General features: G+C 41.4%; 2 protein-coding genes across 11 annotated transcripts in view; one reads left to right on the top strand and one right to left on the bottom strand.

The window, feature by feature from the left end:
- Positions 1-876: 876 nt before the first annotated feature.
- CCDC59 (coiled-coil domain containing 59) lies at positions 877-7,451 on the bottom strand. The gene is made up of 4 exons (XM_015857470.3): positions 7,294-7,451; positions 5,943-6,165; positions 3,897-3,996; positions 877-2,872 (listed from the first exon to the last, which is right to left on the bottom strand). The coding sequence occupies exons 1-4, from the start codon at positions 7,424-7,426 to the stop codon at positions 2,711-2,713; spliced, it is 618 nt and encodes a 205-aa protein (XP_015712956.2). The 5' UTR covers positions 7,427-7,451; the 3' UTR covers positions 877-2,710.
- An 82-nt stretch (positions 7,452-7,533) lies between these two features.
- The window catches only part of METTL25 (methyltransferase like 25), a 60,566-nt gene continuing 52,372 nt past the window's right edge, over positions 7,534-15,727 (top strand). For all 10 annotated transcript variants that reach the window (XR_014942802.1, XR_001553892.3, XR_014942808.1 and 7 more), the window contains exons 1-2: positions 7,534-7,768; positions 15,116-15,280. Coding sequence is in view for 7 of the 10 variants with exons in the window: in XM_085537796.1 (XP_085393922.1) it covers positions 7,534-7,768; positions 15,116-15,280 (400 nt within the window). In the remaining 3 variants the exon portion in view is untranslated. The remainder of the gene's footprint in view (positions 7,769-15,115; positions 15,281-15,727) is intronic.

Here is a 15,727-nt window from a genome sequence, read left to right on the forward strand (position 1 = left end):
CTCAATATTTTTCATCACCTATTTGCATATCTATTTGTATAGATGATTGGTCAGCTATTACACTGCTGCTCTGTAAATGAAAGCAAAGATTCTATTCTCAACTGCACCTTCATGACCTTGAGTCATCCAGAGCTGCTGCTGCTGCATCTCTTTTTCTGTGGTGCTGAATTAATGTAAGGATCTTGATGCTGCAGGACTGCAGGCAGATGATGTATTGAGACACTGGGCAGAGCTGTCACGGGCAATTAGCAAAATGTAGTGTTAGCAAATTAGTAAATTTAGCACTGCTTTTTTATTATTTTTTAATCTTTTAAGAACCCTTATATCAAGAATTAATTTCCAGTGAAGAAAAAAATCTCTCACCTGAGTCTGCAGTAAGCTGCGCTTATTAATAACCCCTTTTATCTCCAAATCAAATAAAGGTAGAGAAGAATGTGATTGAAAGAACACAAATTGTCTCTCCTACTTTAAACCAGCAATGACAGGGCTGAGATCAGACTCCACAACAACGTTTGATTAAGTGCTCTACCTGACCAGACTCCCATAGAGGAGGAGGCATCTTCTGGTCCTCAGTCAGGAAAACGAGGTAAGCATGAGTTGTTTTGTATCACATATTACTGAGCACAGAGTAAAAGACTGAGGAATAAGTAAAGTTAGAATGATGCAAGATTAATTTTCGTAAGCAGTACCATTGAACACAAGGTTTCTATCCTGAAATCCTCTCCTACTTCTAATCCTTAAGCAGAGAATAACGAGTGAAAAAAGATTTCAGAAGAAAATTCTGTTCTTTTCCACTCTTCAACTACTGAGACTTCTTGCTGCTAAGGTGGAATGATGTGAAGCCATTGAATTATTTGAGTGAATTATGAATGCATATTTGCTAAAACAAATATGTTTTATTGAGTTGATCTGAGAGATGCGTTAAAATTAAATCAGATATTCAAAAATAAAGAAATAAATAGCTCACTTTACCCTTAACCTCCCCTCCACGAAGAATCAAACATACAATATTTAGACAGTAAAGTCAACATAGAAAATTCAAATAAATAATTTAAATTTAATCCAAATGCTTTACAGATAAACACCATCTCTAAAAGGATACTGGTATACAGGCAGAATAACAGTAATAGTAATCCAGGATGGCCATGGACTAATGCATTCTCAGTCTAACACCTGTCATTTCCTGAAACCTTTCCCATATAAACAGGAAAGATGTCATCCCTACAGACTTGTGCCCAGTACATACGACTAAGCTAATGGCAAACTGAGGTGAGATCTTCCTAAGGTAACAGTCCTAAATACTTACGCTTTATATTTCCTTAGCTGGTGTTTTAAAAGATTGTATAGGTTACAGACACATGCAAATGGAAAAGGATGGATTTCAACCATGAATTTATATGAATGATATTCCTTTTGTATTATTCAGAAGATAAAGTCTTGTGTATTACTGTCAAAAAGTTGTTTTTTCCTCTTCATTGCTTCTGTGCAGAGCAATCCAAAATTGACAGTGCCTCATCCCTGGAGGTATCTGTTCAAGACCAAGATGGATGAGGGCCTGGGCAGCCTGATGTAGTGCATGGCAACCCTGCCCACAACAGGGGGGTCAGAACTAAATAATTTTTAAGATCCCTTCCAACCAAAGCCTTTCTGTAAGGACTTTAATTACAGCAATTATCAGAAGAACAATACCAGCACATCACTTTTTCCCTTTGTCTTCCACAAGGAAAGACATGTTCATTTCAGAAAGCTTCCCATACTCTTCTTATGACTTGCATCCAAGTCACAAGAAAGAAAAGATGCCAAGCCTTGCAGAACGTTTAATGACATTTGGAAAAAGCCTGAAGATATTGACATAATAAGAATTTTAGCCAACCCGAACTCCTAAACTATTCTTCAATTAACACTACTTGTCAAACTATTCAAAACTGTTTCTATTTCTCATACATTTTAAATAAGGAGAATTTTGCATTTGGCATCAAGTTCTAATGTGATAATTACATTGCAATTTGTAGAAGTATTGAAAATCTTACAGAGCATGCCCTGAAAAACTGAATTACTTTCGATGCAAACCTTTTCATTCTATTATGTTAAAGGTCACTAATTAAATCTCCGCATTAATTAAGATTTCACAGAATTACAGAACACCCCAAGTTGGGAGGGACCACAAAGATCAAAGTCTATACCATATACTTAATTTTAGAACATGTTTTTTTGACTTTCGTTAAGTTTCAAAGGGAATAATAGCCATCCAAATATAATTTATGTTCTTTGTTTTCATGTGCCAAACCCTATCCAACAGAATACTTCTCGCCTTGGCAGTTCATGAGATTATCAAACATGTCGCATTTTACTCCACTCATTTTGCTCCTCTTCAGTAAGCATCACTGTAGCAGTCACACCAGCAGGAAGTGTCAAGAGCTATAAAACAAATGTACATTCGTGTTCAGATGGTACCAAGACCCAATGATTTGGAATTCAGGATATTACACAAATAGACTTCTAGTAATACAGACCGTTTATTTTCAAAGCCTCACTGACTCTTAAGAACAGAATACTTTCAGGATGAATATCTCATCAGTCCAATTGTGGAAGATAAATTGTGCCAATGGTAAAAAGTCAAGTAGAAACAAAAAGATGTTATTTACTGAAAGTCATTTAATAAAATGTCCACAGGTAACTCAAAACCTGTAACTGAGGTTTATGCATAGGTTTATGTCTTTTGTTGTATCTTCTGAAGAAGAAACTCCATTTGTGCATTTAGATTCGGTTGTCCTTTCTTCGTCTTCCTACTCAGTACTTTATAAGCTTCCATTTTCTTTTGCTTGTACAACCTCTGAGCTGCTTCTTTTTGTTGCTTTCTTTTTTCTGCTTCCTAAAACAAAACAGATGATTGTGAAAAAAATCTATAAGCAACATATTCTCTTTTGTAAGAGCACTTGTCTTCAGGTACTGTACCGACAGTAGGCAACTGACTTTAAAAGATTAGTTAGGACTGTTTCAGAACATAATGCAATCAAAATACATGTTGTCTAAAGCTTCAAGAGAAAAGCCATATTTTCTTAGTAGAATATCCCACAAAAAAAGGTTTGCCCCGAGAAATGTACTACATTCTTTCTGCCAAATGTACTGCTTTATTTTTTTTATTTAATGACTCAAGTACTTAAAGTTTTCCACCTCTATACAGTCACCAGCTCTCAGCAGAGCAAAACAGACTGCTGTCTTTACTAAGATAAGGAAAAGATGAAATTCAATTTTCAACTGTATACACATTACTCGTCCAGGATGCTTCACACATACAACTAAAACACTAATGGAGGCACTTACTCTATGTGGATAGTTAAGATACGTTGGGTAAATTGGGGGTGGTGTGCTTTTATTTATTTATTTAATTAATTAATTTTAGTAAGGAGTTTGGTCAAGCTAATTAGCTTCCTTCTCTTGTATCCTACACAAGTCATCACAAATCAGACTTAAGGTTTCTTCTTATCAATTTTATTAATTGAAATTCAATGCTATGATGACTGCAAAGGCTGATGTTTCTGCAGAACATCCAAACACATCAAAAGTTTGTCGATTATACTTTTGTCTTCCATGGTATAAATAGATTCTGTGATGTACAAAGGTTAGTAAGAATAACACCCCCAAAGAAATGAAAGTCTCAATATTTCTTGATGAAATAAGTGACATAATAAAATCCCTCTAACAGCAAGTGGAAGACAAAGAATAAGAACCAAGAGTCATAATTCCAAAGACCTGAATGCCTGCTCATCACTGGCAAGCTGAAGAAGACTGAAATATCACCAGTATCTGTGCTCCTCTCCCATAGTCCCATTTGAATACAGATGGAAATAGTATTAAACTATTCTATGCCTAAATGACCTATGTTTAATATTTACCTCTCTCTTCTTCGCACGCTCAGCCTGTATTTTCTCATACTCTTCTTTTGTCTTCTGATTGGATGTTTTCTTCTTAAACTTTCCTTCAGTTATAACTGGTCTGTAAGAAAAGTACACAAAATTCAAATATGCCTGTTTGCAGATAGTCCAAATCAGCCTTGCACTGTTTTTTGCATATGGGGCGAGGTTAATTAGAAATATAGATTTATAGATAGCATAAGAGAAGAGCAAAGCTCATCTTTCCATACTGTATGAATACCTAATTGCACTACTCTTACATGTAATACTATTTGGCATCATGTATTGTAATGAGCTTCTAGCAACTAAGCAATCTAGATCTCTTCATTCCAAGTGAACTGAAGACTGGACTGCATGGAACTTAGCACATCTTACCTGCCGGATCTTCAGTGAATAGCGCATGTGAAGACTAAGGATTGCCTAAAAGAGAATTTTTCTCCCCATCATACCAAGTATTCTGAGCTTGAAAAGCTGTACTATTGCACTAACTTTGAGCTGCGTTATCTCCCAGTTCCAACACATGCACACAACTGCAGAGATATGACGAAAAGCAAACGCCAGCAAACTGCTCATCAGAGAGTTCATGCTGATGTGGCAAAGTGAGAAAAGATTAGTGGCAACAATGCCTTTCTAAAACTCTTCCAGAAAATGATTAGTTAGGACTACCCATAACATTCTGAAATTAGGAGCTGAATTTAAGTTTCTTCCCCAATTCAAAAAGAAGTTATCCCTCACAAAGAAAACTTTACAAAATCACTCCATAGTGCCGTTTGTTTGGTATTTATTGTCATGTTATTTACAGTAGATGTACTGATGTCTCTGCTTAACAGCACTATTTGTTATTTTTTTCTGGTAAGTCCTTTATGTTAACAGGGCGGTATCGAACATTTCACACTTAAAAAACGTAACCCTTGCTAGATATTTAACACCCATTCACAAAATGAGTTTTTGTTTAGTCTATTGTTCATAATAAAAGAGAATTCACCATCAGCATCTCATAAATCTCAGGGAGAAAATCAAAAAGTGCATAGATTTGCTCATATTTTATGAAATGCAGCTCTTCTGAAAGGAAAAAGTAAAAATATTTGTTATGCTTTTATCTCCATCTTGTGGCAATACTAAGTAATGGCACCCCATCTCTGAACTGCAAAACTACTTAAGAGGCAATATATGCTCATATTTTAACAGAATTACCTAATCAAAGCTCCATTCACATCCCTGTAGAGCACTGGAGCCTACCTAAGAGTGTCACTGCACCTCACACATTAGCAGCCACATTCACACAGAATTACACATTTCGTTTATAATCACAATGATGCTACGGAAAGCTAAAAAATAATAATAAAAATATAATCTAGTTTGATGAAAAGCCTCAGTTTTGCATCAGACATCTCTGTAAATTAACTGCCCATTCCACACACAACTCTACTTTCCTCCTACTGCAGGGCTTGGATCTGACTGCCTCTCTCTGTACTCTCTCTCTTGTGTGTTCTTTTCCCAAACATTTAAATGCACACAGAGCTTAGAATTCAAAGATCGACATTACTCCCCGTAATGGGGACAAAAAGACAACATTAAGATTAGACATAAGAATTATTTTTTTTACAATTAGGGTAGTAAGGCACAGGTTGCCCAGAGAGGTGTTGGATGTCCCATCGCTGGACACAATCAAGGTCAGGCTTAGACCAGGCTCTGAGCAACCTGATCTACCTGTACGTGTCCCTGTTAAGTGCAGGGGAGTTGGACTGGATGACCTTTAAAGGTCCCTTCCAACTCTAATATTCTATTATAAATAGTATAAAAATTGGCTGACGCTCTGGAATCAAACCCTAAACACCATTAAGCTGATTCTAATGGAAACTCCACAAAGCTGTATCCTTACATTTTCTAACAGTTCAGAAAAACACTGAAGGCCTACTTGCATTTTTTAAGCAAATCATCATTTTGAAGTCCATTAAGGTGTAAGATTTAAAGTACCTCTGCAAGCATAAAACCCATTGTTTTTAAAGAAATATTGTCACGACTTACTCTACTGCCTTATTAAGCTTTTCTTCTGATAGAACTGAATCATTTGGAGACTTGCGCTGTTTCTTAAGCCTCTCTTCTTCCGCTAGGTAGAGATGCTTCAGATGCTCTGGGTAAGTATCTGTGAACTGATCAGCCCGTGATGAACAGATCTTCTGCTCCTTCTTCAATAATTTCCTGTATTTTCTTTCAATCTTCTGTTTTCTCCGAAATGCAAATCCTCGTCCTGTAAATACAAGGAAAAAGGGAGTCAAATCCATCTCTACTGGAGCAGCAGCAAACCACTTAGTTGTCATCAGGACCACTTCACATCCATGTTCTTTCCAAAAGAGGACACTAATCCCAGTCATTTGCATTATGACATTTGAAAGACTCACAGGGAAAAAAAATGAAACCCGATCTCCACTGCACCACTGTAACTTATCACAGAATCATAGAATCATAGAATGACCTGGGTTGGAAGGGACCTCAAGGATCATGTAGTTCCAACCCGCCTGCCTGGCACGGCCACCAAACTTCCACAATTACTAGATCAGGTTACCCAGGGCCCTGTCCAACCTGGTCTTGAACACCTCCAATGACAGGGCATCCACAACCTCCCTGGGCAGCCTGTTCCAGGACCTCACTACTCTCCTAGTAAAGAACTTTCCCCTAACATTCAACCTAAATCTTCCCTCTTTCAACTTAAAACCATTTCCCCTTGTCCTGGTATTATCAGTCCTTTCAAAGAGTTTACTCCCTTTCTGGATATAGGTTCCCTTCAGGTATTGAAAGGCTGCAATGAGGTCACCCCGCAACCTTCTTTTCTCCAGGCTGAACAAGCCCAGCTCCCTCAGCCTGTCTTCACAGGGGAGGTGCTCTAGCCCCTTGATCATCTTCATCGCTCTCCTCTGGACCCTTTCCAACAGCTCCACATCTTTTTTGTACTGAGGGTTCCACACCTGGACACAGTACTCCAGATGGGGCCTCACAAGAGCAGAGTAAAGAAGGAGAATCACCTCCCTGTCCCTGCTGGCCACCCCTCTCCTGATGGAGCCCAGGATCCCGTTTGCCTTCCGAGCTGCCAGCGCGCACTGCTGGCTCATGCTAAGTTTCTCATCCATCATTTCCCCCAGGTCCTTCTCTGCCGAGCTGCTTTATTGAGAATTACCGCCTGAACTTCACCACCACTGCAAACACACTACTTTATCGAACACAGCACACATTATGCTACTGATACTAGCAACGCAGCGGGCTTACGGAGACTGCACGGCTTCAACGCCACAGGAAAGCCATTCAGCTGCGTGACCTCCATAAGCCGGCAGCGTGATTAGCGTCAGTCTTCGGAGACCCAAGTGCCCTCACCCCGGCTCACCCTGCTGGACGCTCCCCATCAGGCCGTGCATCGCCATGGGCCTCCACACCCGTTTCCGCCGTGGTCGCTGGGTCGCGCCTCCTGCACTTTCCACAGCACCGCGCTCGGTCCCGTCACGTCGCGCCGCCGCCATCGCTCCCTCAGCGTCGCACAATCACAACGTCATCTCAACGCGCAGCCTCCGCTCCGCACTCGACTCTCCCTACTGCTACGCCAGGCGGGCAGTAGTGGCTCGGGGCCATGCGGCGGACATGCGGCTCGCTGCCTGCCCAGCTGCCGGCGGCGGAGGCGGAGGAGAGGCTGCGGCGGCTGACGCGGTTCCTCGTGCGCGCTTTGCCGCTGTGCCGAGCCCACACGACGGAGTTCTACACGCGCGGGCTGTGGGAGCAGCTGGTGGCGGCGCGGCCCGAAGTTGTGCTGCAGGCGCTGCGGCGCCCCCTGCCGGAGGCCTCCGGCACCGCGGCCGGGCGGTGGGGTGAGTCGCGGCGGGGCGTTGGGGCTCGGGCAGGGACCGGGAGACACCTGGGCGTTTACTGCCTCCCACTGTGGTGTCTCAGGCGGTGTAGGCGCTATCAGGTTCTGTCCTCCCCGCTCAGACTTCTCTGGCCTCATCGCTTTTCTATTGCGATGTCAGATTGCAGTCATTTCCCTTTGCTTTAATAAAAGGAGAATCTCACACCACTCTGCTGAGCTGTTCTCTATTCTTCCACCTTTACCAGCTGCTTTTCCGCAGCCGTTTCCACAGGGCTGTGCCCTCATGGAGCCGTTTCTGCTCCTTCGTGCCTCTATGTGGACCAGTAGTGCTCACCTCGCTCCTGTATTGCGACATCTTTGGGACCTTCATAGTATTGCCTCGGTATGAGGACAGACTGAGGGAATTGGGTATGTTCAGCCTAGAGAAGAGAAGGTTGCGGGGTGACCTCATTGCAGCCTTTCAATACCTGGAGGGAACTTACTCCCAGAAGGGGAGTAAACTCTTCAAAAGGGCTGACAATAGCAGGACACGGGGAAATGGTTTTAAGTGAAAAGAGGGAAGATTTAGGTTGGACGTTAGGGGGAAGTTCTTCACTAGGAGAGTGCTAGGCCCTGAAACAGGCTGCCCATTGAGGTTGTCGATGCCCCGTCCTTGGAGGTGTTCAAGGCCAGGTTGGACGGGGCCCTGGGCAACCTGATCTAGTAAAGGTGTATGTTTGGTGGCCCTGCTAGGCAGGGGGGTTGGAACTACATGATCCTTGAGGTCCCTTCCAACCCGGGTCATTCTGTGATTCTGTGTAATTGAGAGAGGCTCTCATAAGGTTGGGTGGTGTCCTTGTCTCATTTCAGACTTTCACCGTGTTCCTTTTGAGTGAGGCATGGCATGAAGCTCCCAGCTGGCAGAATCCTTCCCTCGGACTAATTGCCGAATAACTGGAGCAAAATGAACAAATATACATAAATATATCTAAAATAAATCCATCCAAGTGGAAAGATGTAACTGTTTAAGTCCTCCAAATGTTGAAACTGTGGAAATGTGGAGGACAGCTGGAAAAGACTTAAGCGTGGCTTTCCTATATGTCTGTTATAATGAGTGGCTGGCAAAGGAAGACAGAAAGCAGTTTTATTTCTGACGAGAGCTATTTAAGAAGCACTTAATATTTTTAGTAATTTTCAAGTAACTCAAGTGGAGGCCAGCTATGAAACTCTATGAGTGAATTTACTGCTGTTCATGAAAAAGGGAAACGTACCGATAATATGCTCTCAGGTAACAGTAGAGAAATGAAGATAAAGCATCTGAAAGGTTTGTTATTTTGGGGACCTGAGTCCTGGCAAAGAGATCAGCATCAAAACTAAGGTAAAATCTTTCACAAAGAATGCAGCTGAGGAAAAAACTGCATCGTGCCAAAGCTTGTTAAGCATAGATAGCTCTCATGTAGCGTTAGTTCTGGAACATGGCACGTGAAATGACACATGAGACAGAAGAACATGTGGAGTGTAATGGAAGGGTCCACAAAAAACAGCATGTGGAGCTGAGTACATTTTGGCATAAATGGTAAACAGATAATAATTTGAATTTGGAAAGTGATTGAAGAGCTGTGAAATGCGACATCACTTGTAACATTTGTCTCTGGGATCTGAAGACCTTCAAAATATTAACTGTAAGACTCCTTTAAAAAAAATAAATAAATAAAAAAGCAACACAAAAAACAGAGCTTATTTATGCATGAAAAAGACACTGGGTTATTAATTAACTTTGGGAGCCAGATGGAAACAAGACAAAGATCCAGTCAGCAGGCAGAAGTGTTGGGAAGTGGTGAGCAAAAACTTTAAGTCAAGTATATTTCAGAGGTAATGTCAGAGTCAGAGCTGATTTTAAGCAATAGCAGGAACATAAAATTGAGTGTAATTGAGTCTAGAACAAAACGGATATTTGGATGAAGTCATCAAAAAGAAACCTGTAAAGGAAAATTACCTTAATCCTAACTGTATGTATAGGATAGCCCATGAAATGATTCAGGCTCTGAGGTGGTGGCCTGTAAAGTAGAGAGTCAGGAAGACTGAATATTACGTTGTAGAATTTAAAATTGGAAAATCATTTTCTGAGCTATATTCAAAGTGTGTGCTATAGAACCTAATACAGCAATTACTGGATCAAAGGACACAATTTATGGCTAAAATGAAGCACATGTTTTAGGAGCGTGTGTAGCCTTCCTGCTGAAGCTGTTTCTTATGTTAAAATTATCAGATATTTAAACATCAGTTATATATGTATAGATCGAAATGAGTACTAAAATGCTCTCCTAACATGCTGTCATTCACTGAATGACCTTTTTCTTGTGAGGAGGTGTAGCTATGAGATTTGTTCCATATGTCCAAATGACACTGGAGTCATCTACCCCAAATACCTTACACACAGTGTGCATAAAATGGCATTTTCATTTCATCTGGTAAAACCTTTGCTCTCTAAGAGTTTGCACATATATTTGCTCACATTCCCAATGCTATTATGGAAGTTTTCCAGAATCCCAAGTGAAATTAAAGAGGAACACTGGCTACATTTGTCAGAATTGATTTGGAAATGTGAGGTCATCAGTTCAAATTCACACGGCTCTGCAAATTAAAAAGCTGCATTACTACAGATTGACACAAAGCTGTTATTCTGAACAGTATTTTCTTTTACTACAGGGATTTTGATGAGTACACATGCTGAGCTGTAGTTTTAGAGATAGATAAGCAACACATTAATATTCTGTTGTACGGTACTATGTGCAAGAGGAAGATTACATGTTCTGCAACTTAGTTTTAAAGAATATTTTTGGACACTCATCAGATATTTCATTATAGTGAAGATATAAAGGTTAGAACCCTGGTTTCCAGCTGTAATAAACATTTTTTTTTCAGATCCATTTTTAGATATAGAAAGCCATTTTATGTATTTTATACATTTAAAAGCTAACATCCGTCCTATTGCATCTTGTTTATCACGTGATTTCTGCAAATTGGACACAGGCATAGAAAATCTCTGCCTAATTATTCTCATATTTTACTGTAAATTACCGTTTGTACTACAATTTTTTTGGCATATGCTTCTTTCCTCCAAAGATTTATTTGCAAGTATATGGACTGTCTGGTTAAAAGACGTATTAGATTTCATCTTGAGAGCAACCAAAGTAGAAACAGTTTGAGAAAACTACAGCTTTTAGTATTCGTAAGTAGTCCAACAACTGCCATTAGCGTGGAGATGGTCTGCAGAGAAGTGTCTTACATTTTGGCATAGCATGATGTGGTTTCCCTTGATATTTGTTATCTGCAGAGTATTTGCTTCTGCTGTTCATCTTTGTGGGCTATTTGAAAGGTAGCCTGGAAAAATTAGGGTAAATGTCTTCCTGCTTAGGTTTAATGTTTTTCCATAGTGTTGTCAGGGTAGGGTGCTGGAAGATGGGTGTGTGTATGGTTTTTTCTGTTTTTCTGATGTATCTAGGTTGTGGCTGACAGCTCAGGTGCAAAGGGTTATAGTAAATAGGGTTACATGAGGCTGGTGACCAGTCACTAGTGGGAGCTCCATTTTAGGGCCAGTTATCTTTAATGACCTGCATATAGTATTTAATTGTATATGAGTAAGTTCACAGAAGGCACTAAATAAGGAGGAGTTCTTGATTCCATTGATAAGAGAGGCCTTGCAGAGAGACTTTGATAAAATTGAAGGGCTGGACAATATCCTAACTACATAAAATTCAACAAGAGCAAATGCTAGATTCTGAAATCGGGACAGAGTTGCCCCACATGTAAGTATAGACTTGGGGACAAGAGGCTGGAGAGCAGCCCTGCCAAAAGGGATTTTAGGGTGCTGATTGATGGCAAGTTGAATGAATCATCAGTGTGCCCTGGTAGCCAGAAGAGCCAGCTGTACCCAGCTGGGCAAGCAGAGGGATTGTCCCAGTCTGCTCTGTGCTGGTGTGACCTCACCTCTAGTGCTGCGGGCAGCTTTGTGTACCACAATATAAGAATCACAGAATCACAGAATTACCCGGGTTGGAAGGGACCTCAAGGATCATGTAGTTCCAACCCCCCTGCCTAGCAGGGCCACCAAACACACACCTTTACTAGATCAGGTTGCCCAGGGCCCCGTCCAACCTGGTCTTGAACACCTCCAAGGACGGGGCATCCACAACCTCACTGGGCAGCCTGTTCCAGGACCTAACCACCCTTCTAGTAAAGAACTTTCCCCTAACATCCAACCTAAATCTTCCCTCCTTCAACTTAAAACCATTTCCCCTAGTCCTGCTATTGTCAGCCCTTTCGAAGAGTTTACTCCCTTCCTGGGAGTAAGTTCCCTTCAGGTATTGAAAGGCTGCAATGAGGTCACCCCGCAACCTTCTCTTCTCCAGGCTGAACAAACCCAACTCCCTCAGCCTGTCCTCATAGGGGAGGTGCTCCAGCCCCCTGATCATCTTTGTGGCCCTCCTCTGGACCCTTTCCAAAGTCTCCATATCTTTTTTGTACTGAGGGCTCCACACCTGGACACAGTACTCCAGATGGGGCCTCACAAGAGCAGAGTAGAGAGGGACAATCACCTCCCTATCCCTGCTGACCACCCCTCTCCTGATGGAGCCCAGGATCCCATTTGCTTTCCGGGCTGCCAGAGCGCACTGCTGGCTCATGTTAAGTTTCTCATCTATCAGGACCCCTAGGTCTTTTTCTGCCGAGCTGCTCTCAAGGACAACTCCTCCCAGCCTGTAAAGGTGCCTGGGGTTCTTCCGGCCCAAGTGCAAAACCTTGCACTTTGCCGTGTTGAACCTCATTAGGTTCACCCGAGCCCAGCTTTCCAGCCTGTCAAGGTCCCTCTGAATGGCATCCGTTCCCTCCACCGTATCGACTGCACCACTCAGCTTGGTGTCATCAGCAAACTTGCTGAGGGTGCACTCCATTCCCTCATCGATGTCATTAATAAAGATGTTAAAGAGCACCGGTCCCAAGACAGACCCTTGAGGGACGCCGCTCGTTACCGGCCTCCACCTGGACATAGAGCCATTGACCACCACCCTCTGTCTGCGGCCTTTCAACCAATTGCTTATCCATCTAGTTGTCCACCCATCAAATCCACCTCCCTCCAATTTGGAGATGAGGATGTGATGGGGGACCATGTCAAAGGCCTTGCTCAGGTCCAGGTAAATGACATCGGTCGCCTTCCCTTCGTCCACCAACGCCGTCACTCCATCATAGAAGGCCACAAGATTAGTTAAGCATGACCTTCCCCTGGTGAAGCCATGCTGGCTGTCTCGGATCACATGCTCGTTCTTTATGTGATCAAGCATGTTGTCCAGGATAAGAAGGGCATAAGACTATTGGAGATCATCTAAAGGAGGTCTGTTAAGATGAGGAAAGACGCCTGTCTGGAAGGCAAGACACATAAGGAGCAGCTGAGGTCATCTGTTTTGTTAAGCCCAAAGCAGAGAAGGCTGAGGGGAGGCCTCATGGCAGCCTGCAGCTCCACGTGAGGGGAGTGAAGGGGAGCACTGAGCTCTGCTCTCTGTAACAGCAACAGGGCCTGAAGAAATGAGGAAAGTAACAGTGGGGACTGGGAGAAAGTTCTTCACCAAAGGGTGAGCGGACACTGGAACAGGCTCCCCAGGGCAGTGGTCACAGCTACAAGCTTCCAGAGATCAAGAGGACAATGCTTTCAGAAACATGGTTTGATTTTAGGTGGCTCTCTGTGGGGCCAGGAGTTAGACTTGGTCATCCTTGTGAATGCCTTTTAATTCAGAATATTCTATGATTCTATTCTATGATTAAGTCTCCAGTACATTATACACCAATAAGCTGTATAGTATATACAGCTGTGGATCAATATAACAAAACAGGAGGCATTACTTTTGGAGCAGGCCCTGTATTTCAGTTTTACCTTTCTTGAAGGTTAATCAACTATAAGTTAGCAAATGTTCAGAAGTTAAAATAACAAGCAGTCATTTAGAGTGAAAAATGACTTTCTTTTTTGCTTTTGTATCACAGAACATTATTGTAAGAAGTGTCATGCAGGCACTGAGTCTAATTCTAGTTATGACTTAGACAGTATTTATGCTTTCTTAGTCTTAAATGTGTTTTTTTTACTAACTCTTGCCTTGGTAATGTTACACTGTGAAAATAAATATGTTGATGTTTTTGTGATTGTTTTCAATAGACTGAAATTTATATGCAATCACTACTCATGCGAGAAAATTAAGAGGGGGTGAATAGAGCTATCTCTATCCTTTGTTGTACAGGTAGGTGGGCACATTCTGGAAGGTTGCTGTGCTAGTTATGCCCTTGCTCATTATCTACCCATGGGAGTAAAGACAAACCAGGAAATATTTTTAAAATCAGTGTTACAGTTTGTTTGCAGGTCTTGCTAGCTATAATCTGTTTTAAAATGTTTATAAGTGCTTAGAGATTTAAAATTACTTTTACCAAAACTATATAGAATTCAGCAAACATGTTTAGCTAAAACACAGGAATTAGAAAATACAAAGCAATCTCAGTTTTAGTAAGTGATTCTTACCAATGTATGTTTCGCTTAAAAATAGGTGTACATTTTTGAAAAGGGAACATTTTCTACAGAACTGACTAATGCCAGACTGAAATGTTTCATCCTCAGTCAAACAAAATATGCACTGGAATTTAACTTTGGCTCAAACCTGATTGGTAATAAAAGTTAATTTAATTCTCCCAGCAGATTCACCATAGAATCATAGAATTGTAGAATGGCTTTGGTTGGAAGGGACCTCAAGGATCATCAGGCTCCAAAATCCCCGCCACAGGCAGGGCTGCCAGCCTCTACATTTAATACTAGACCAGGCTGCCCAGGGCCCCATCCAACCTGGCCTTGAGCACCTCCAGCAACGGGGCATCCACAACCTCTCTGGGCAGCCTGTGCCAGCCACAAAGCAGCTTGGAAATGACACAAACGTAATACGTCTAAGTCAAAACATTTCTTATGTTGAACAGCTTCGGTTCTTATAAAATAATATCTAATAGTATATATATTGTCAAATGGAGATAACTAGGAAAAGCATAATGAGCACGTTTGTAAACAGAAGTGATAATGTTTACTGAATTATCTTGTTGGCTATATTAAAATAGCTCTGCTAAAATAATAGTTTTCCACATTTGCACTAGTTCGGCTGAGAGCAAATCTTGACTTGCACTTGGAAAGGGGAGAAAAATAAGTGTAGAATAAAAGCAAATTTTTGCACGCAAAATAAATTGTTACTTCTGTCTGTTACCATGTATTTATTGCTTTTTGTTCTATGAGAAGACTGCTGCAGGGGTGTTAAGCATTTCTGATAGAAATTTCTTCTTTTCCATACAGATGACGACACATTTTCTGATGTGTTTTGTGAAAACTCCAAGAAGCTTATCAATGTACACTTATTTGCCCTGGCTGCCAGGCATTATTCTTTGCCTAACCTTGGAGTGTGTACTCCATTAGAAGAGGTACTTGAAGCGCTGAGAGGAGAAAGCCAAGGAGCAAGTGGTATATTTGCATTTATATTTCAGTTTTTATTCTCTCACTACAGGATCTGCAGAGTTTTTGTTCCAGAAGGTGGTTTTCTGTGGGTTTCTTTTTTGTTGCTGTTGTTCTTACATTCATCTCCTTCCTACATGCTTCTCAACTTCAAATATCATTTGTTCTTAGATAATTTATTGTTGTTTTTTTAGAAAGTGGCTTCTTGTGCTTAAATTTCAGCAGAGGGGTGGCAGAATTCAGACTTTCCTTGATTCTCCCTGTTTCGAAGGGGTTGAGATAGGCAATCAGGCACTTCATTATTTCACATACAGATGAAATATCTCATTAATTCCCTTTGTTTTCCTTCTCCCACAGCAACACAGTTTATCAGTGCTACTACTGTTTGAGGTTTTTTTGTGGTTTGTTTGTTTGTTTATTACGTCTGACCTGAAGTCAGGCAGCCATACTTCTTCA

Source organism: Coturnix japonica, chromosome 1, assembly GCF_054131305.1.
Source record: "Coturnix japonica strain WE chromosome 1, WE-NBRP24, whole genome shotgun sequence".
In the NCBI taxonomy this organism is placed as follows: Eukaryota; Metazoa; Chordata; class Aves; order Galliformes; family Phasianidae; genus Coturnix; species Coturnix japonica.

What these genes read in the sequence shown, in the direction of transcription:
- CCDC59 (XM_015857470.3), bottom strand. Translation starts at nt 7,426, where the DNA reads ATGGCGGCGGCGCGACGTGACGGGACCGAGCGCGGTGCTGTGGAAAGT. An exon ending in GATGGGGAGCGTCCAGCAGG is followed by an intron (nt 6,166 to 7,293) that starts GTGAGCCGGGGT and finishes TTGTATTTACAG; the next exon opens with GACGAGGATTTGCATTTCGG. An exon ending in AAGCTTAATAAGGCAGTAGA is followed by an intron (nt 3,997 to 5,942) that starts GTAAGTCGTGAC and finishes CTTTTCTTACAG; the next exon opens with ACCAGTTATAACTGAAGGAA.